Genomic DNA, 22,116 nt, shown 5'->3' on the forward strand with positions numbered 1-22,116 from the left:
TAAATACCACACATATCGCTTGTCCCGCATTATGCACAAGGTGGGGTTATCAAAGGGGTTTGATACATTTAAAAAACATCAGATCGGGTTTAACTGGATCATTCTCTAGTTAAATGAAAGTTTAAAAGGATATGATCAATAAAGACGAAACTCGCATTATGTTTGTCCTGTCCGCCGTGTTCGAGGAAATACATACAGATGGGATTATCAATGGGCTGTTTAAAGGCCACTGGTCACACTTCATCGATGGAGCGAATCAAACAAGTAAAATATCAGGGTTTTTGTGTCGATAGGACCAGCATTCTTACAACACCCAATTATATTCCTCTTGTACCGCTGACTACTTGAAATCGATAACACCTAACAGTTGACGTCTCAAGTTAACCTCCCAAAGATCAATGCCTCCCTCGAAGAATCTATATCTATACTTTTAGTCTATAAAACAAAACAAAATAGAAGAAGGAAAGAAGAAAAATTCTGCTTTGTAAACGTTTTAATCGATCATCAAATACGGGTTATCTATAAATACAACTTCGTAGAATGAATCATTAAAGCAAATATTTTTTCAAGTAATATCATTTATTTAAAAGAAGCATTTCCCCCGTTTCTAGTTATAATACTTTAAGGACACTTTAAGGGCAAAAGTTTAAAATAAAAAACTATCACTCTCTTGTCTTGAGAGGAAAGTACTGCCGAACTTGTGGTACCATTTCTCGATGACGATGCTTCTGATCATCCCAGGATGGCTCAACGGTGCCTAGTTTCGAACTTTATTTGACAAAAAAATAAATCTGGTGACAATAGTTCAACATGCTGTTTTGGGGTGAGTATATTAATTTAATATTCCATTTGCTATTCATTAAACAATCTAAACGCATTAAGAATATTCACTTGCTATAATTTATCTGTTTTTGTAAAAGAGATTCAAACGCAATTGATCAAGCGTTCGAACCTGACAAATAAATAAATGCATATTTTAAATTGATGGAATATGTTCTTCAAATTCATTTAGAATTTTACAAAAAATAAGTTGTGTACATTTCTTTTGATTGAAAATAAATATTTTGTTTCTTAACAAACTAGCTCTCTAGTATAAAGAAACATTTAAAATAAGATTATTGGCAATAAAACTAATTATTGACGATACTATCTTTGGTAGATATTTATATAGAGCATAAGACAGGTCTTCAGACTACCCTATTATTATGTTTAATTATTATCCTTATCTTTGTTTTGCTATTTGTATTCCCATCCTTCTTTAAAACACACGCGATGTAAGATTCTTGTTTTTTCCTCTTGACTTTTAAAATAGTGTTTCTGCTTCTGGGCACACACATCGTCGGTAAGTTTTTTTAAAGATCTTCGTCTTTCAGCTTCCTATCTCTCCATTTTTAGAGATGTGGAAATAAAAAGAATTTGAATTCTATACAAAATTTTGCAGATCCATGGAACAAGAGTAAAATGCCTGAATGTATTCTTCTTTTTAATTTCATTACATTTTTTTCAGTTTCTAAAAATAAATAAATATTGAGAAAGTGCAAAAGACATTAATACGCCTCGTTTATTGTGATTTCAATAACACATCCTTATTTGTTAAACTACAAACCAGATATACAAACACTAGTTTTGATACGCGTTACAATGCATTTGAATTTCGGATACCATTTCTACTTATCATTACCTCCACTTTGTCTTTTGAAAATCAATATTCATACATGATTGAATTTTAATTTATACTTATCCCTTCTGTTAAATGCACACATTGTATCGTTGTAGAAATGTTTTACGTGTAAACGTAAGTAAAGAACCCCCTTTCAGTCAAATAGCATTATATATTTCATTAGTTTGTTTAGATATGATAAAAGTCACGTGATATATTCATGTTATTCCTAACATGTCGACATTGGAATTGATTGTATGTCTTGTTTAGAAATATAATATGAAGACTGGATTAATCACAAAAACGGTTGGCAAGATCTTTTCTCCTCATAAGGTTTATGATATAAATGATGGAAGTGAATAAATGAAATGGAAAAAAACATCAACATATTGAATAAACAAAAAAATGAAGATAAATTAGAATGAAACCAATCGTTAAATTTAATCAGTTATTATTATTATTTTTTAAAGACGGGGCATCTCAATGTCGTAAAAACTGGAAGCAATATGGTACTGCTTGTTACTATATTAACACTAACAGTCTGACGTGGGAGAACGCTCAGTCATACTGCGAGACACAAGGCGGGAACCTGGCCAGTATAGCAGATAGTGGTGTTAATGGTCACGTGGCATGGGTTATGAGCGGATATTCCAAGGCTCACATTGGTAAGTAAATATATCTTTATTTCATAATATGACTCAGAAGTGGAGATATAAGGCTCAATTCATGAAATTATACAGATTCTTATTTGTATGTAGAGTTAGGCATATATGGCTTAATTACCTTGGATACTTTCCTAACTTTCATTTATGATGTTTCTTCCTCCCTAAAATGCAAATTGCAATATATCCAACAATCCGTGTCTGGAGTTGGATACTTAATGCAAAAACGTCCCGTTAAGAAGTATCTACAAAGAATAAGATGACCAGAAAAGTTCAATAGAACCATTTTCATGGCTACGGTGGCATGAAAGTGACTGAAACATTTAGTGAAGGTACTTTTGATAATTTACATCCCACCGCTGCCACCAATAAACGACAGTCAACTTACGATGACAACAATAATGTATTTGATTTTGTCATACCCCAGACATGGAGAGATATTTACTTGTTTCTTCCACACAGGTATAACAGATACCGAGAGTGATGGCACCTGGTCTTGGTGGGACGGAAGCTCCTTGACTTATACCAACTGGAATTCTGGAGAGCCGAATGGAAACTTTGAGACCAACTGTGGAGGGATGCATTCCACTGGGACGTGGGATGATTACCCCTGTACTACCAGTATGGTCAGCGTATGTAGGGGTATGTCATGGAATTGAATAATGTTTGTATCGCTGTATATATAATATTTGATTTGATTACGAAATAGAATTACGATGGCAATTTCGATATTGGAAATACATGGTTCACATCATTTTGGGAAATAACTTGAATAACAAGATAAATATAGACAATTCGGGATTTAATACTGCGTATACCTGGTTAAATTTGTATTTTCTCATAACTTGAAATAGAATATGAATTTATTCATCTAAGTTTTCCTAATTATCATAGCTCCTATACAGTATACTGCTACGAAGACTGGTTGTTCGTGTCCATTTGATTCGACCCGTACGGATTGTGCGTGTTGTGTAACAGGTGGTACACACTGTGGTCAACAGTATCCCAATGAATGTTACTACTCAAGTACTTCAGAATGTGGCACTGGTGCTAATGACGTCATTGATGGTGAGTGACACACGCGGTTTCATGCGTTACGCCATTGATCGTAACGGAACTAATCGTAACACCAATTCACTCGAACGTGTAGTCCGTTTATCGTCTTTCAATGTTAACATTCCATTGATCAGTCAGATTTTTAGTTTGGTGGTACCACTCCCCAAAACATCCTCGACCGAAGCGGTCAAGCTTTTTATTACATTTCAAAGCTAGAAAAAGAGTTTTGCTGACGATTTAACGTAATGAATGTTATTTACAACATCACTGTAGGCCTAATTCACTTTTTTATCATTTTTATACTGGGCAAGAGTGTTGCGCAGTCGACGAAAAAATCATGGCCCGATTCTTCAAATTTTGTTTCGTCATGACTCCTCAGTATTTCAAATTGAGTCGATCAAAGATTAAGTAGTGAGAATTTTTAATTGTCGTTGAATCTGTGGACACACTTCTTAAATGTCTAATTGTCACCAATCTTTACGACTAGTATAACTTCTAAACCATAATAATTTAGTTTTTTACCCCATAAGCCCTTTGTTTCATGTTTCAGAGTACTTATTTCATCTCTTGTATTTTTTTAACTGGATGTATACAGATTGGCAGCTTGTCATGAAAGTGACAAGAAGCTCAAATATTAACGTCTATGACCTGTACACCGGATCATCTACCTACAACGATGGCTCGGCTACGGCTAATATTCTGACATCAACATCGGTGTCGTATAAGAGTTCTGAAGCGAATTCCTACAACACTAACTCACTCCAACAGGTAGTCAATTTGTTTCACGTCTTTTTATGTTTGCATTCTATAGGTGTCAGTCAGTTTTCAAGGTGGAGGCATTTTTAACTCCCAAACTTCCTTGATTGATAAATTATGAGCGAGTGGTGCGAGCGAGAGAAAAACAAATGTTCTTAATCAAGCTAATACGCTGATTGATAAAGTAGATTTTATTTAATTTAGAAATGACATATTTACTCTTTTACCACCCAAACTTCCTTGATTTATATATCATGAGTGGTGCTAGCAAGAGAAAAAACAATGTTCTTAATCAATGGAATATGCTAGTTGATAAAATATATATATTTTTTTAATTTAGAAATTACCTATTTCGAAAAATCGAGCCCGTTTTTTATGAATTACTATGGTCGAATTGGAGTCAAATTCGTTGGTATATCTGCAACAAAGGATTTACCGTTATAATGTTCTTAAACAGAAACTGTGTGTGCATGTACGTAGGCCTGACAAGATGTACAGGCATTTGTATGATTTCTCATGACTGGATAGTAAGGATGATTTCCTAGACGTGTATTGAATATATTCGATTGAATATCTCCCTTCTTTCACAGATCAAGTTTGCTTTTTATTCCGGTGGTGTAGAGATGCGGAGCTTGACATTTGAGACTTATGGAACTAGTCGTACCAACTGGTTTCATACCAGCTACCTGAGTTATGCACCCTATTCTGATATCTACACGGATACCAAGAACTACCAGTCAATGGCAGGGTGAGTGTCATTTCAAGTCATTTTCAAAATTAACCATGATAATTAGGCCTATGTCTAAAATATAGCGAGAAAACCGGCATTTCGAGGACTTTCTATCTATTGGGTATATGTTTGCTGACATTAATTGTCGATTAGTTTACCAGGGCCTGGATTCTTGCTAGATATGAAGACTGCGCTGCCTTTTCATATTGTAAGGATTAGTTTGAATTTGTAGACGAATGTGATGAGGAAGGTGATGATGATGGCCGTTATGATTATAATGTTGGTGGTCCGAATGATGATGATGATGATGATGATGATGATGATGATGATGATGATGATGATTATTAAGATGATGATGGTAATGAGCCTGAGGAGGATGATGAGGAGGATGACGATGGTGATAATGATGATGATGATGATGATGATAGTTCAGTTTCATTGTGAATTCCTGTATCTCTATTACTATATAAACAGGACCGGGCATCGTAGGTTTTTCATAAATCGTAATTACGGAGGGTGCTCTGTCGATGCCGGTTGGTTCGTGATCAGTGATTACGGGAGCACCGCTGGATGCACTTGGGACAACTACTACAGTAAACCTTTCTTCATCTACAGTGCTGCTTCTACGTATCAGACATGGGAATCTGGTATGAATTAGTATTTAAAATATATATATTATTTTTATTGTATCACTTTCTTTGGGGAATCAAGATATTAACGTTTAGAGTCAAGTCCGCTTTCTTAGTATAGACATTTTTTGTCTTGAAAATCTTACTGGGAGATCGAATGAATTAGTATTATCCTTTTTGATCATAATTATGTTAGAAATCCTGCGCAATTAGCTGTTATTCGTATGTAGAGGCCTATATTTTCCCTTGACAAATATTTCGAATGAAATTATATTTTCTTCTATGCAGGAAGCAGAGGATTTCCTGATACAGTCGCATTTCTGCACAAGTACTATGGTGAGTACAAAATCCATCTCATTAGAAAGATACTAGTATTCACAACAATGGCTGTGAAATCATGTCTAGTAAAACAATCTATTCTGAAATTTGACTCTCAAGCGAAAAAAAAATCAAGACAGCTAACATTAACATAATTAAATGTGCTATGAAGAAACTATTGTACGTTATTTTCAATATTTGTTGGCACATTATTACTCATTTATTTATCTTCCTTTTCATAAATTTTATTCTGGTTTATCGAATTGAAATAATTTTATACAGTGTCTTAAACGGAATAAATGCTTTTTCATGAATATCAGATAAACTTAATACAAATTAATCTGAAATAATACATTGAATCCTTAGACGACGGAACCGATGATCAGGCTATATGTGATTCTGGTTGGACTCGCAACCGCAATGGTTGTTATAAACTCGTCGAATCGACGTCGAAATTCCGTGAATCGATGAAGGCCTGTCGAGCGCTCCATGACGATGCCGACTTGGCGAGCGTTGCCGATCAGGAGGAAAATGATTTCCTACTCACGCTATCAAGGTAATATTATATAGATGTTGACCGAACATTGAGTGCTTTTGACTCCCTCGGAATATGAAGTTATATACATAGGATCGTAGGAGAAAGTACGATAGCAATTTTGATCTTGAACGTATATGGCTTTATCCATATTCAGAATTCAAGGACGTCAGATAAGAGTGTACGAAGTTGAAAAAATAGGCATCGATGTTGTCATTGATACATAGGATGTTCAAAGTTGTTCGTGATGTTCTTTTTTTTGGTTGTTTTGTACGTTCAACTTGTCGATTCGTTACAATTACAATCGGTGTTGTAAGTGGATGCAGGATTTGAACATTGCTCATACCCTTTCCACAATTTCATTAATGATTCAACAAACTGGTGCCAGCCGTCATGAAATACCTTTTTATTATCTTTTTTTTTCAACCTTCTTCAGACTTTATGATTTAGTCTCACTAAATCATATTGTCAACATGATCATATAATAATTATATGACCCATGCCATCCGTATTCAAGTTGATTCATTAATTTTTAATCCTACACATTGCGTTACCAGAGTGAACCCATTTGAGTTATTGGTCGGTCAGATCCCACTTCACGAATGGTTGCAGAAAAAGACCAACCATCACCAATCACCTTGAAATAAAAACCACTTTCTCAGTGTTTTAAGGGGGAGACAAACTTATAACATTCTCCCTTTATTTTAACTTTTTTATGCATGTAACTTGTGTCCCCATTGTAAAATCAGAATACTTCTTTTACATCATTTCAACAATTTTGGACCGTATTACAATAATTTCTAAGTAATGATTCATTTGTTATTATCATTATTAGACGGACGTTAGCACACAATAATTATTGGATCGGCTTTACGGATATGAATGAAGAAGGAACATGGGAATGGTCAGATGGATCAGTTGTATCATATACTAAATGGAAATCAGGAGAACCATGTAAATATCCCCTTAATCGAATGACATTTAAATGTTAATGAGAAGTAATCAAAAGAGTGAATTTGGAATGAAGATGCATTTTCACTCTTTTTTCGAGGAAGGATCATTTGTGATTTAAACTTTTTAGATCATTTGTGATCGACGAAGGATGAGTGAAAGAACATGATTTCACTCTTGATTTACTTTAAAGCACTCCTTAAAGATGGAATATTTTTAGTACTTTCTGTGTAAACTTTAAGCTGGGTATTATAGATTAGTGTCAGATCGGGGCCTTCAAGGAAGCCAGATAAGCTTCCTCGTTTTTCATTCTTTTTGATAATGTAATTGCGTATTTAACGTGTTAAAAGAGTAATGAAAAGTTTTATTCACTTGACAAAATCTTACTTTCTTCTGCACATCGCTTGGCATCATTTCCGCTTCAACCCTGATTTTTAAAAATAAAACAATTAAGTTTTTGTCAAGAACACGGGATATCTGGCGCATCTCTTCCAGTGGCGTAGCTAGGATTTTTTTTCCTGGGGGGGGGGGCACTGGGGGGTCCTTGCTTTTTCAGGGGGGGGCACCATTTTTTCCGGTGTGTGTGTATGTGTCACAAGGGCTAATCCGACTTTCGCCAATAGGGGACGGGGCCCGAAATTATCTTCACCTATATTTTCCCCGATCAGTCACTTCTCAGTTTTATTCTTATAAAACAACATAAACATGAAATAATCTCATAAGCCTTATAAAAAGTGCGAGCGCGAAGCGCGAGCGATTTTTTTAAAAACTTTCATGTATTTTGTCCTGAAAATTTGATATTCTGGGCAATGTTATGTGTGATCCTGAACAAGATTCGTATGTAACTAGATGGTTACTGCGAACGCCAAGCGTTAGCAGAAATATTTATTAACCGTTCTAGCATTATCGAAAAGGGACCTGTTAATATTTCAATAATGCGAGCGCGAAGTGCGAGCAATTTTTTTTGACATTCCGACCTAAAAAAAAAAAGGTCATTCTAAGCACTTTTTGTATTAATAAATGGGATAGGTATGTAACTAAACAATTGATGCGAGCGCGAAGCGCGAGAGGAAGAAAATTGAGATTTTAGACCTAAAAGCGGGACACTCTATTCATATTTTGTAAATCATAAATAGGATATAGTTAATTGGGTATCATTAATAATGCGATCGTGAAGCGTGAGCAGACAATTATTGATATTTTGATGTGAAACTGGATAATTTAACAATACATTTTAAATAAAGAACATGCAGGCTATCGCGCATGTTTTAGATTTAGACCTAGAATGTGGGCATTCTGAATACATTTGTTTAATGGAACATTATGGAATACACGTAGACAATATAAACTTGGCAAATCAAACAATGTGACCACGCAGCGTGAGCTTAAAATGCTGATATGTAGACCATAAAACGGACATTTTACAGAGCACTGAAATTTGTAAATGAAAAAAAATAATGAAAGCTCGTTGTCCAAGCTAAAATATGTTTTGTATATTGACTTCAAAACTTGCTCCATATCAGCCTATTGAGCAAGATATGAATCTCATCGAACAGGCAATTCTTGCGCGAAGCGCAAGCAAAATTTTATATAGTAACATGAAGGATTTTTTTTTTCCAAGTCTTCCCCTCACATTATTTCATTCACTCGTCTTCCTCCTCTTATTTTCCTCTTCTTTTTTTTTCTTCTGTCTTTCTTCTTCTTTTCCTTTTTTCTTTTCTTCTTTCTCCCATTTTTTTTGCTCTGCCATTTTTTTTCAGGGGGGGCACCTGGGGGGGAACACCAAATCTCAGGGGGGGGGGGCACGTGCCCCCCAGGCCCCCCCCCGTAGCTACGCCACTGACCTCTTCCAACACATTGTCACAATATTTAGAAGATTTGGAATTCACATTTATTTAGCTCGAATAGAATCATAGTATAACGAAAGCAAATTATGTTAATGCTATCAATGAACACGAAACACCTGAAATAAAGTAAGAATATATCATCTTGTTTAGAAATTCGCATCAATTTATTTCCTCTGTTACTATTCTCTAGCTGGTGGCAGTGAGCATTGTGCAGCGTTAACATGGAGTTCAGATGATACATGGAATGATGCTACATGCTGGACCTCGTATGGTTATTTCTGCAAGTATCCTCTTAATAAAGGTACGAAATTCGATTTATTTTAAAATCGTTTTCCTAGGCCTTTGTCTACCGTTATTGCAACCATGTGAAAATGTACTGATATCATTACCGTCATTATCAACATCATCATCATCCTCCTCCTCCTGCTCATCATCATCAACAACAACATCATGATCATAATGGTCATCATCCTCATAGGTATCGCCATCCTTATCATTATCACCATCATCATCACCATCCTCATCATCATCAACAACTTCATTATCATAAAAACAATTGTCTTAAGTACGTACTGTCTATGTTAACCCTTTTCATGCAATGTAATTATGTCAATTGTATACTTATTGTAAGTATGACATATTGAGAATGGAAAATAATACAGTTGAATTAAATTGAATTGAATCCTCATCATCACCACCACTACCCCACCACCATACTGATTGTGAATTAGTTTTAAAGGGTTTTATAGGCTATATAGCTTAAAAACACGGTAATAATCATATCGTATTTTTTTCATCAGCATTCCACTTCTGTGGCTTTATCTTTCTATTTATTTCATGTAATCATTTACTATCTATTCGTTGTTTTTAAACCAAGAAACATTGTCTTAAAGGCAAGTTTTCTTGATATAATTTTTCTTTACCTTTACAGTATCATGTGCCGATTGGAAACGCAAAGGCTATACATCCAGTGGATACTACACCATTGATCCCGATGGTAGGAACAGTGGTGTCGACCCATTCAGAGTCTACTGTGATATGACTACGGATGCTAGCACAGGTAAAATTGTTGTCTTTGTGGCTCTTTCCCATGCCCTTGCATGAAACATGTTTCCTCATACCCATGTTTGATTACTAAATATACTGCATTCATCAACTACTTCCTTGGACCTCCCATCGTTCCAAAGAAGCAATCCTAACAATTTGTTCAGTACTTCTGTTCCTGGGAGAAATATTCAGTGATGTTGTGAATTTTGTTTGATCTAAATTCCCACATTTGGACTGGATATACCCACTTCACCCAGCGTGGCTGATCTTCTGAAGAGTCCATATATTAAAAAAAACCATACAAGATAAGTAAGTAAGTAAGTAAGTAAGTAATTGAGTAAGTAAGTAAGTGAGTAATTGAGTAAGTAAGTAAGTAAGTAAGTAAGTGAGTGAGTGAGTGAGTGAGTAAGTGAGTAAGTAAGTAAGTAAGCAAGCAAGTAATTACTAGTAAGTCAGGTAAAGTACTTGTAAGTAAGGTAGACATCAAAATATAACCATCAAAATACATATTTCTATTTCTACATGAATTATCAATGCCAATATCCTTTTTATTGGAACTTGAATCACTGTTATATCTGTTAAATATCTTTTAATAATTTTAGGCATTACGAAGATGAGCCACCAAGAAGAATATCGATCACTAATTACTGGATACGAGGGGGCTTACAGTGCCTCACGAGTAATCCGATACCAAGATCGCAGTATCGCTCAGGTTGCCATGGTAGCGGATATAAGTGCATCATGTGATCAATTTATTAAGGTAGATTTGAATACAAGGATATTTCTTTCTTAGTTCGAATTTGGTTATTTTCTCCAAGATACTTTGCACACCGTTCGTCTTTACTCCATATAAGACACCATTGCCCGTGTTCTCAAGTCCTGTTTACCCTAGACCATGGTTTTAACTCTGTATTAAAATTATGGTAAGTCATAGATTTCAAAATTTTGTCTACATTGTACATTTCTTATGTTTACTGTGCTCTTTCCTAATTCTTTAATGTTGAAGACAAGTATCTTATTTATCATTTCCAGACCCTTAAGAATGAGTTTGGTGTTAAATGAGCTGATAAACTGAATCTCTAATGTTAGAGATTTATGTCACAATTGGCTATCCATAGTTGAACTACAACTTTAGACCAGAGTGTAAATTGAACCCGACTTAAAAATACGGGGCTATGTATGCAACTTGATTTAATTTTTGATTTAATTTAACCGAGACAACATTTATCAAAATATATTAATTGTCCATGTTTGCATCGAGTTATACGCGCTCACGGATAATTTCAATGTCAGACAAATCACCGTTTTATCCTATAACATGCCAGTTAAAAGAAGAATATCTATTTTTTTAAATTAGTGAATGAAATGATTTACCCGCGGTCATTTTTTCATTACGTTATTGAAATATCAAATTTTAAATATGTCACCTCTTATCCCTTGTTTTTCCGATTTCAGTACGAATGTCACGGTTCTTATATGACTGGCTATGGGGCATGGTATGACAGGAATGGAAACCAGAAAAACTATTGGGGCGGAGCCTTGGTGGACAGCGGACAGTGCGCATGCGGGAATTCAGGTTTGTCATCTTTGAAAACATTGGCATGGAGGGGGAAGGGGCGAATGCACAGGGGGTAGGGGCGAACAACCCTCATGATTTTAAACTTATTGAAAAGCCGATTGAGAACGGAGAAAGAGTATTGGAAATACAAATTATGGGGCTATGTCTATGTTAGGCCTAACCATTTTTTTTTCATTGATGATATCTTTCAGGCACATGTACAAATGGTCACCACTGCAATTGCAATACCAATGACAATACATGGAGAGAAGATTCTGGTTATCTCACCGATAAGACAACTTTACCAGTCACTGATATAAGGTTTGGTGATACAGGTGATGGAAGCGAATCGGGATATTATACTCTGGAACCACTCTACTGCAATGGAGACGAATCTTGTAAGTTAACCATGTGAATGATGAATTTTATTCTTCACATGGTCTTCACGGCGAGGTTTGATAGGTTTTGGAAATAATGAAGAGGAAGAATTGTCAACAGTTACATAGGCCTAAGCATTGGTTGATTAGTAACATCTTTAGCAAAAAATAATGAATGATATCATTAGAATTCTATGAATAACGGAATTTAATTCTCAAAGATATTGAGAATGATGCTCTTTAGTAATGTATTCATGTTTCCTTCATGTTATGGTCAACTTAGTAATGTTGACGGATTTGCTGATGAACAAAATTGTTTTGAGTTGTACTTATATAGGTTAACACGATCCACTTTCTACTCTTCACTTTCTCATAAATTCAGATATTGTAACTGACCGGACAGACTTCATGTTGATCAGAGAGCGCCATATATCGGATTATAACAATGACTACCAAACAGGACTCACGGTCAACCAATGCGCTGCCGCCTGCGTAGCTGCTTCGAGTTTCTTATGCCGCTCCTTCGACTATCACCCATCAGACGGGGGATGCTACTTGAGCGAAGAGAATGACCTAACCGTCGCCTTGACCAGCGGATCTGACTATCATCTTCACGTCCGAATCAGTGAGTTGAATCATGTCCATGGTTGAATATACTAGTAGCTACCACGGCCACGCTCCTACAAGTTATCAATAGATAGAAACAGCATGCAAGCATGTATATGAAACAAAATTCATTTTTCCCGGACCTTGATTTTTTTTCTCTTCAGAGTACATAGTTTACATTACTGAAAGAGTTCATGAATTGTATCTTCTACATTCACAAACTTAACCCTTTTACAAATGACTTTGATCTTACATTTCGTACTGTGAAATTCAAAGTGTCTTTTTCTTTATGATGTTTTTCATATTGTCAAAAAACGAGATAATTGTATCTATTTTCATATTTTTTCTTTTCAGTGGATCCGATGGTTGACCCATACGAAGGTACGTAGAGCAAGTCGTTCAAAATTGATAAAAAATCGAAGAATTATTATTTTTGTTAGATACCAAAAGAAAATGCTACAAGCCCACTGAACAGTACCCATTATTGATTATGAAGTTTGTTGCTTTTTTTCCTTACTCTCGTGAGGATTAGTGATCTACAATAGTCAAAATGATTGAATATAATAGCACATTTCAAAGATTTTTTTTAATTATGAAATATATGAATTGAGAAGTTCAATTTTAAAGAGGATCTGTACATACCAACCTTGCTTTTTTTTAAAAAATAGTATAAGTTTGCTGAATGTGAATTAATTCAGTTAATACTTGAACAAGGTATAAGCAAATGAATTTGTTGTACTACATTTTATTTTATTTGAACTGGGGTTTGATTTTTTCTAATCTTTTCTAATCAATTAATTTCTTTTAGTTCCCTTATTTCAGTATTTTGCGAACCTCATCATATGGACTAGTCTTTTCCCTCTATTCTACTTCGTCATTTATAAATGTTCCTTATTTTTGTATCTTTTTTAGAATCAAATAGTTGTTCAAGTGGATGGCTTCAACGAGGCTCATACTGCTACAGACCGTATCACTCATTTCATACCTGGCTAGATGCAGAGACTAATTGTCAAAATCAAGGAGGTGACAATTTGTTTCGATTATTTATATCATTCTGTCAAAGTTTGAATACAATTTTAATTAATATGATTAATACTTGATACTATCAATAATATCAATAATTGCAATCGAATTCAACTGTGTGAATCTGGTGGGTGTTTCATGAAAATTGTCAGCACTGACTAAATTGTCAGTGCTGACAATTTCAGTGAAATCCTTGGTTTTGATTGGCTCAGAGGCACTGGCCTCTGACTGTTACTATGGTAACTGTCGGAGAAAGACGACTTGTCAGTGCTGACAACTTTCATGAAACGGTCCCCTGATGCAACTTTATTTCAATCATTAAATGTGTCCTATTCTGCAGGACATTCAATGTTATGTTTATCGAATGACCGCTATGTCTAAATTATTGTTTGATATTTGTTATAGGTATACAAGAGAAAAGAAAAAATGTTATTATTTGAGACATATAAAATCTTCAAAACTATCTCTTCTTTCATCTTTTGTAAGCATAGGGGGTGGAAAAAACCTTACTTATAAATATAGACTTAATATTTGCCGAATCGTTCAGATTCGCATGATCAGGGTAAGTTTTAACGCTTAGCCATATTCACAACGTTCTGGTAATATTTCATTTTGTAGGCCATATTGCGACTCCAACAGATTTAGACGAGTATAAGTATTTAAGGAGGATATTTCGATGGGCACAGAGAGGAGTATCTACATTTTGGGTCGGACTAAATGACATCGAAGAAGAAGGTATGTCTATTTTTATCTAACTGAAAAACACATAATTTATTTTTTTTTTAAATGTATTAGCAACGCTTTCCCGTTATTTTCAATAGAATAATGCATGTGTTACGGTATCTTTTAATATCGTGTATATCTACTTTTCTATAATTTTCTGTCGTTTATTTGCTCTGAAACTCCTTGAAAATCTAGTTAAGATGTAAGTGTGCTGTATAAATATTATCTGTTAATATTATTATTGATATTGTTTTATCAATATTGATAACAGGAACTTGGAAGGATGCGGAAGGCAATGGCCCGGTTTACACGAACTGGAAAAGCGGAGAACCGAATGGAGGCATTAGTGAAAATGGGGTATTGATGCATATCCACTCAACAAATGAGTATATTGATGCTACGGTACAAAGTGGGCGCCAATACGTCTGTAAAGAGGACATAGGTAAATTAAAGTGTAGGGTATGGAATGATTACTCTGGATTCATAGACGCATAGCAAGTTTGCTTTGGAGATACTTTCTTATCAAAGCCCGATCTATAGAGATTGCTCAACTTAGGGAACAAGATTATTTAGAAGATGTACTTTAGCAAACTACATGTTTATGCTATATTATTATAGCGAATTGATTGTAAATGGGTAGTTGTAAATTGCTACTATAGTTTAGTTAAAATATGCAGTACAGGGATTCGAATCGGGTTCCGACATCAAGCTATCTGAATGGAAGTCAATTTGATTTTCATAGAAGCGTGTTACCGGTGAAGTGTAGGTAATATTTGATGGCAGCGGTGGGATGGTAACCTGAGAATCGTTGAATTATTATTTGCAGATGTAAGAATCGTAGTAAATAAAATAATATGATAGGATTATACTTTCACATCATGTACAAAAGAAGCTGTGTAACACGCTTCCATAGAGTCAACAGATCCTGACTAATGTGGAAACTAAAATTAAAACTAAACTAAAAACGGTCACTGTTCTTGATATATTGTTAAAAGGACATCTGATTTTTAATTTATGTCTTCTGTAATTTGCCCCTATAAGATTTGTATGACAAAACGCCATAAATTGTAGGTTTATGTGTTGTGGATCATAATGATTTATCAACGAACTGCATCTGTATAATAATAATAATCATCATCATCAAAATGCGATATTATGAATTTGGACATTTCATCAATCATAAATCGTAATCATTATTTAAAAAAGCAATGACTGACTTACTGATGTGCAAAAGAGGTAGGGGTACTTAAAATTTTGGATAGATATCACACATGAAACCTTAGAACCCGTTTATGTTAATATTGTGTTTTAAATACTTGCAGGGGCTGGAGCCATTCCTCAGCCAACAACTCACCCGCTATGTGATAGCAGCTCCTGGGCTTGGGATGACCATAGCTGCTACTTCTTTGGGACCAACACCAAGTCCTGGTCTGACGCGCAGGACTATTGCCAGGAGCTAGGGGGTGACCTGGTTACCGTAGAAACAGAGAGAGAATTCAACTTTCTGGTCAACTACTATCGATATCGCTATTCCAGCAGACGATTTTGGATTGGACTTAGATACATACCGGCAGAAGGTCTGTGCCACGAATCTTAGATTTAAGAATCATGATAGATTTCTAATAGTAATTGATGAAAGTTCTGATGATAAAGTTATTACCATGATTACTTAAGACAGGGTTACACCCAAACCGAATTTTTCCGAATAAATTCGTACCGATTCTAGCCGAATTCGGCCCAAGTCGGATGGTTGCGATGGATTCGAATGTTCCCGAATCCTTCCTGAATTTTCTCGCATTGCGGAGGGAGAACAGAATACTCCCGAAACCATCCGAATACGTGTATTCGGATGGTTTCGTAGCTGATTCAGGTGGGTGTATCATAAAGCTCTTCGTAAGTTAAGAGCGACTTTAAGAACAACTGGTGAACATTTCTTACGTGCTAAATAATCACCAATGAACAAATGGTGAACATCATTTACCACAAGAAAGGATCACCAGTCGTTCTTAAAGTAGCTCTTACGAACAGCTGGAAATGAGGATTAATGCCTTACCAATTATGAAACGGTCCCCAGTTCCGGTGTAAATAGGCCTTAACGTGTTTCTCTATTTGATTAATAGTATTTCAATCAATTATTTACTAATCATTTTATTTTTTATAATTTTTTTTATTCATTTAATCATCTACCTATCTGATATCTATTCGTTTTCATGATGTTGTTCGCCACATTGGTTTTCATTTCGCCCTCTCACTCCCCCGTCCCCAACTCTCTACTTCCCTCCCTCCTTCCCTCCATCCCACCTTCACCCTTCCTCTCTCTCCCACCCAATCAATCTCCACCAACCCCTCCCGTTCATATAATTAGACGTATACCGTTGGGAGACGGAAATATCAGAGTATCCATGGAACGGTTCACATTGGGACAGCGGCAAACCAGATGGGACAGCATCGGATCAAAATTGTGTTGAGTTCTCAACAGCTCAGAGTTATAACGATGAAGTTTGTTCTGCATCGTTATACTACATCTGCGAAAAAGATACTCGTAGGTTGATGATTGTACTCTCCAGAGTTTATAGCGAAGATAAAAAGAATGAAAATAAATAAAAACGGCAGGGTTTTGTAGCCCTATACTTTACTTGCGCGACTGAGCACGGTGTCATATTGGCTCCCAGGTCTCCAAGGAATTTGTCCTACTCATTAACTTAGTTTCTGATTGTTTCACGTTATTATTGCATTCAGTGTACCATTGGAAATGCGCAAAAGATCTTCACTGCGTAAATGTCATAAATAAGTACAGCTCATAGTAGCCTGATGTGATAAAGAACAGAATAATATGTTTTCATTTTTTCAACACATAACCAGTCTATAGGCCTTATTGATTTGTTTCCATTTCAAGAGTAAGGTTTCTGGAAAAGTTATACTTAACATTTAGTTTAATACTGTTCAAGGATTTCTTGACCTATCTTTTAGAAAAACATGGATAATGATCATTTCATGATAACGTGAATGGTATTAAATGAATGGCCGACCATAAGTTGGATGAATTCAGCTTCATTTCTTACCATTCTTTATGATCCATATTTTCATCATTCTTACCAATATCTTTGTTTTATCATAGGCCCAACTTCGAAACCTTCAACTTTCAATCTGGAAATCAAAGGACCAACGTCGTTACTTTTGTCATGGAGCGCCCTTCCTCAGGCTGAACAGAATTCTGACGTCACTGGATACTACGTAAGCAATATCTCTGAAAGGCTGTCAAATAATTTCTATACCTAAATATTCACCCCCCCCCCCTTTTGGCGTTTCAAGAAACTTTACGTTCAACTATAAATTAAGTGTAATGTGACATTGCAAGAAAAATTAATAGCAAATTTGAATTTAATCAATGTACTTTTACTCGAATTTAGGACTTAGGATTGATTTGATATTGATAGGGCAATTGAATACATGACGTTTACTCGGCTAGGGATTAATCCCATGGTTACGATGGGTGCTCTATATACCACGAAACCACCTTGCCTTGTCAAAGTAGTTAATATTCTATATCACTTCACAGTTACACTCTTTGCGTAGGGCAGAGGTATATGACAAAAGGAAAAAAAAGTTAGATACTGTCTGTGTCATATTTTTACGTTGCCCTTTTGTACTTTGCATGTGCAAGGGGAATTTTCCTTACCACTTATCATCTTCCTCTGGTCTGTTGTAGCCTACTCCTGATGTAGACTTATCATCCTCCTCTGGTCGGTTGTATTCTACTGCTGATGTAGACTTATCATCTTCCTCTGGTCTGTTGTGGTCTACTGCTGATGTAGACTTATCATCTTCCTCTGGTCTGTTGTAGTCTACTGCTGATGTAGACTTATCATCTTCCTCTGGTCTGTTGTAGTCTACTGCTGATGTAGACTTATCATCTTCCTCTGGTTTGTTGCAGTCTACTGCTGATGTAGACTTATCATCTTCCTCTGGTCTGTTGTAGCCTACTGCTGATGTAGACTTATCATCTTCCTCTGGTCTGTTGTAGCCTAATGCTGATGTAGACTTATCATCTTCCTCTGGTCTGTTGTAGTCTACTGCTGATGTAGACTTATCATCTTCCTCTGGTCTGTTGTAGACTACTGCTGATGTAGACTTATCATCTTCCTCTGGTCTGTTGTAGCCTAATGCTGATGTAGACTTATCATCTTCCTCTGGTCTGTTGTAGTCTACTGCTGATGTAGACTTATCACCTTCCTCTGGTTTGTTGCAGTCTACTGCTGATGTAGACTTTTCTTCTTCCTCTGGTCTGTTGTAGTCTTCTGCTGATATAGACTTATCATCTTCCTCTGGTCTGTTGTAGTCTACTACTGATGTAGACTTATTTTCTTCCTCTGGTCTGTTGTAGCCTAATGTTGATGTAGACTTATCATCTTCCTCTGGTCTGTTGTAGTCTACTGCTGATGTAGACTTATCATCCTCCTCCGGTCTGTTGTAGTCTACTGCTGATGTAGACTTATCATCTTCCTCTGGTCTGTTGTAGTCTACGGCTGATGTAGACTTATCATCCTCCTCTGGTCTGTAGCAGTCTAAGTCTACTGCTGATGTAGACTTATCTTCTTCCTCTTGTCTGTTGCAGTCTCAGTCTACTGCTGATGTAGACCTATTGTCATACCTTGAAAGGAACTTGTCTTATAAAGATGGTTTTTATGGTTAACCCAAGAAACCCATTAAGCAAACTATTTTCGGATAACATTTCTACCAAGTTGCTTAGTTCGTTGGCATGACCTGGACGGACGTTGGAGGATAGGATTTTTTTTCGTTCTCATGGATGTTTAATTTTACCCACATTAGTGGCAGTGTGTTTCATAATCTAGTCCCACTTATCATTTTCCTATGTTGCTTTCTACCTCCTTGTGATCTCGTACTTTGTGTCTATTTATCCATGTCTCGAAGTTCATTTGAATATATTTATTTGTAAACTAGATACACTACTGGCCGAGAAACAAGCAACACACAAATAACGTCACCATCGATGTCACTGGTTTGAGTACTCTCTCGTACTATCTAACAGGCATCGCATCAGGCACCAATTTTGAATTCATCATTCAAGCCTATACCGAACAAGGTGATGGACCTGAAACGGATCCGCCAATCAATGGCACAACAGATATAGCATGTGAGTTCCCTTTCGCTTTTGGTGCAATTATATCAGAGATAAAATGTCCTTATTTCCTGTTGTCCGTTTTAAACAGGCATGAATATTGATTTTTCAAACGCAGTATTTTATCAGGAAAGAAACGAAAGGTTGGTAAATGTTTGACCAACCATACATTGAAACTTCTTGAAACTCTCTGAGACCATTTTAGGGTTAGAGCGACACTACAGGCGCTGTTTTTCCGACGGGGGCGTCTTCAAGGTTGAAATCTTACCTAAGGTTATTTTTTTTAAATATCATCATAACTTAGACAGCATATTGACCTATCTCATAACACCTAGATATAAGGCTTATCAAGTATCACCGATCATCTTGTTTGTTATGATCTAGCTGACCTTTAGTTTGATGTTAAAGGAGAATGAAACCATTGAAACCAGCTGAATCCATATCAAAGAGAAAAATAAAAGAAACATATTGTTGAAAATTTGAGGAAGATTGAATGAATAATAAGAAAGTTATGAGCATTTGAATATTGAGATCACTAATGCCATGTAGATCCTCCCATTGGCAATGCGACCAAGATCTGTGATGTCACACACGTACAACTCCCTCATTACTTTAGTACTTATTTCACTTATATTCTCACTTTTATAGAGTCTATCACAAGGCGAGGTGTTCTCTTTATGAGAGGACAAGTACAGAGGTTTCACAACATTATATCATTGATGAATCATTTTGTCATATGATTAGAATGAGCAAAAAGAGATGTTTTGGGGTATATTTTCAGTGTCCAAAAGGAGAGAGTTGTTCATCTGTGACATCATAGATCTTGGTCGCATTGCCAATGGGAGGATCTCCATAGCATTAGTGATCTCGACATTCAAATGCTCATAACTCTTCTATTGATAGTCCTATTTTACTCAAACTTTTGTTGATCTTATTCTTTGATTTTCCTGCTTTCACAAAAGCTAACTTGCTCCAAAAGTTTCATTCTCCTTTAAGAAATGGCATCGTAATAATGAATGTCCTTCATCAATCTAATTAATTCGTATCGTCTTGCAATATGTTTAATTCAATCTATGTATTTTCGTTCTTTGTTTATTTAGCTGTTCGCAGTTCTGAGAAACGGAAGGCTAACTTCATCCTGATGAAGGGCTACCGTCTCAAGAACCACGCCCTCTACGAGCTGGAAGTATACACCTTGTCTGAATGCACCAACGTTTGCTTGAAGGATGAACATTGTGTTTCGGTGAACTATCACAAGTTATCTCGCGCACCGAAGAAGAGTTGCGTTCTCAACAGAGAAACACATACAAACTATCCAGACGATTTGGTACCTGACCGTGATTTTATGTACGGATCTATAGATGGGCTATAGTAGAAAGCGAACATAATGATCCAAGTCTAATTTGAAAAAAAAAAGTATGGCAAAGAAACGGAAAACGAGATTTCAGATCGTGTTCCAGATTATTTCGACAAAAATCCATTACAGTACTTTCTCTTTCATCTACGCATAAGCTTCTTGCTTCTTTCATTATTTTCTTAAAGATGTTATTTGAATGTATACTTTGGTAAGGCATTAATCCTAATTTCCAGGTCCCTCGATCAGAGATGACCTTAAGCCGTCGGTCCTCTGGTTGGTTGCTTGCTTAGCAATCAGGTAAAAAAAAACACCACCACCAAAACCATGTAAATGAAGATATCAAGTATGTATTATGTCTGGATTTTCCCATTGATATACATTAATCTTATTTTATTTATCATTGTTGATATTAATTTGTTTAACAAATGAAAGAAATTGAGATATACATGTACATGCCGTTTGAGATACGCGTTAAGAAGCAATAAAAACACATCTACATGATAAAAACTCTGGCTCCTGTTTTTATTTCTTGCCAAACACTATTTCAATAGAACTTTATCATGACTTTTCCAGATAAAGAAGAGCTATAATAAAAATAAATGAACATTAATCATGAACAAAATCCAAATATGATTTCATGCGGTGCATGCAGGATTTATAGAATGACACTGAAGAGAATAATGTAAGCTAATGATGACGGTGACGGTGATGACGGTGATGATGATGATGATGATGATGACGACGGTGATGATGACAATGATGATGATGACGACAATACAATATGCCAACGTGTTGACGATGAAAAGAAACTGACTGATAGAATGAAAGGAGAAGTACAGATCAGAAACTAACGAGGTGAAAGAATGAGAGAAAATAACATCAAAAAGCTTGAAACAAAAACAAAGATCAAATGAAATATACGATACACAGTAACATATTTCTTAATATGTTTACAAGACGTGAGTTATCGACAGATGCCGACTTTCAGTCTATTGTTCATGGAGAGAATTTCATCACTACCAACTCAACATCTAAAAAAATGGCTGCCATCCAAGCAGATCAAAAGAATCCTAACAATGGATATCTTTTCCTTTAGAAGCGTCGTGAAAGATGACCATTCCTACAAGTGTCACTATAAAAG

General features: G+C 35.8%; 1 protein-coding gene across 1 annotated transcript; it reads left to right on the forward strand.

The window, feature by feature from the left end:
* Positions 1–431: 431 nt before the first annotated feature.
* LOC129273403 (uncharacterized) lies at positions 432–21,856 on the forward strand. Its single transcript, XM_054910431.2, has 26 exons — positions 432–823; positions 1,313–1,342; positions 2,131–2,325; positions 2,785–2,964; positions 3,217–3,390; positions 3,974–4,146; positions 4,725–4,882; positions 5,339–5,511; positions 5,782–5,829; positions 6,178–6,367; positions 7,182–7,300; positions 9,335–9,445; positions 10,076–10,204; positions 10,794–10,951; positions 11,647–11,767; positions 11,962–12,147; positions 12,509–12,751; positions 13,087–13,113; positions 13,645–13,755; positions 14,374–14,490; positions 14,750–14,920; positions 15,801–16,055; positions 16,844–17,020; positions 17,597–17,712; positions 19,441–19,633; positions 20,719–21,856. Exons 1-26 carry the CDS (start codon positions 811–813, stop codon positions 20,988–20,990), a joined length of 3,840 nt encoding a protein of 1,279 aa, XP_054766406.2. The 5' UTR covers positions 432–810; the 3' UTR covers positions 20,991–21,856.
* Positions 21,857–22,116: the final 260 nt, after the last annotated feature.

Source organism: Lytechinus pictus, chromosome 12, assembly GCF_037042905.1.
Source record: "Lytechinus pictus isolate F3 Inbred chromosome 12, Lp3.0, whole genome shotgun sequence".
NCBI lineage: Eukaryota > Metazoa > Echinodermata > Echinoidea > Temnopleuroida > Toxopneustidae > Lytechinus > Lytechinus pictus.

Coding starts and splice junctions, on each gene's coding strand:
- LOC129273403 (XM_054910431.2), top strand. Junction 2,965..3,216: donor TATGGTCAGCGTATGTAGGG/GTATGTCATGGA, acceptor TAATTATCATAG/CTCCTATACAGTATACTGCT. Junction 17,021..17,596: donor CATCTGCGAAAAAGATACTC/GTAGGTTGATGA, acceptor GTTTTATCATAG/GCCCAACTTCGAAACCTTCA.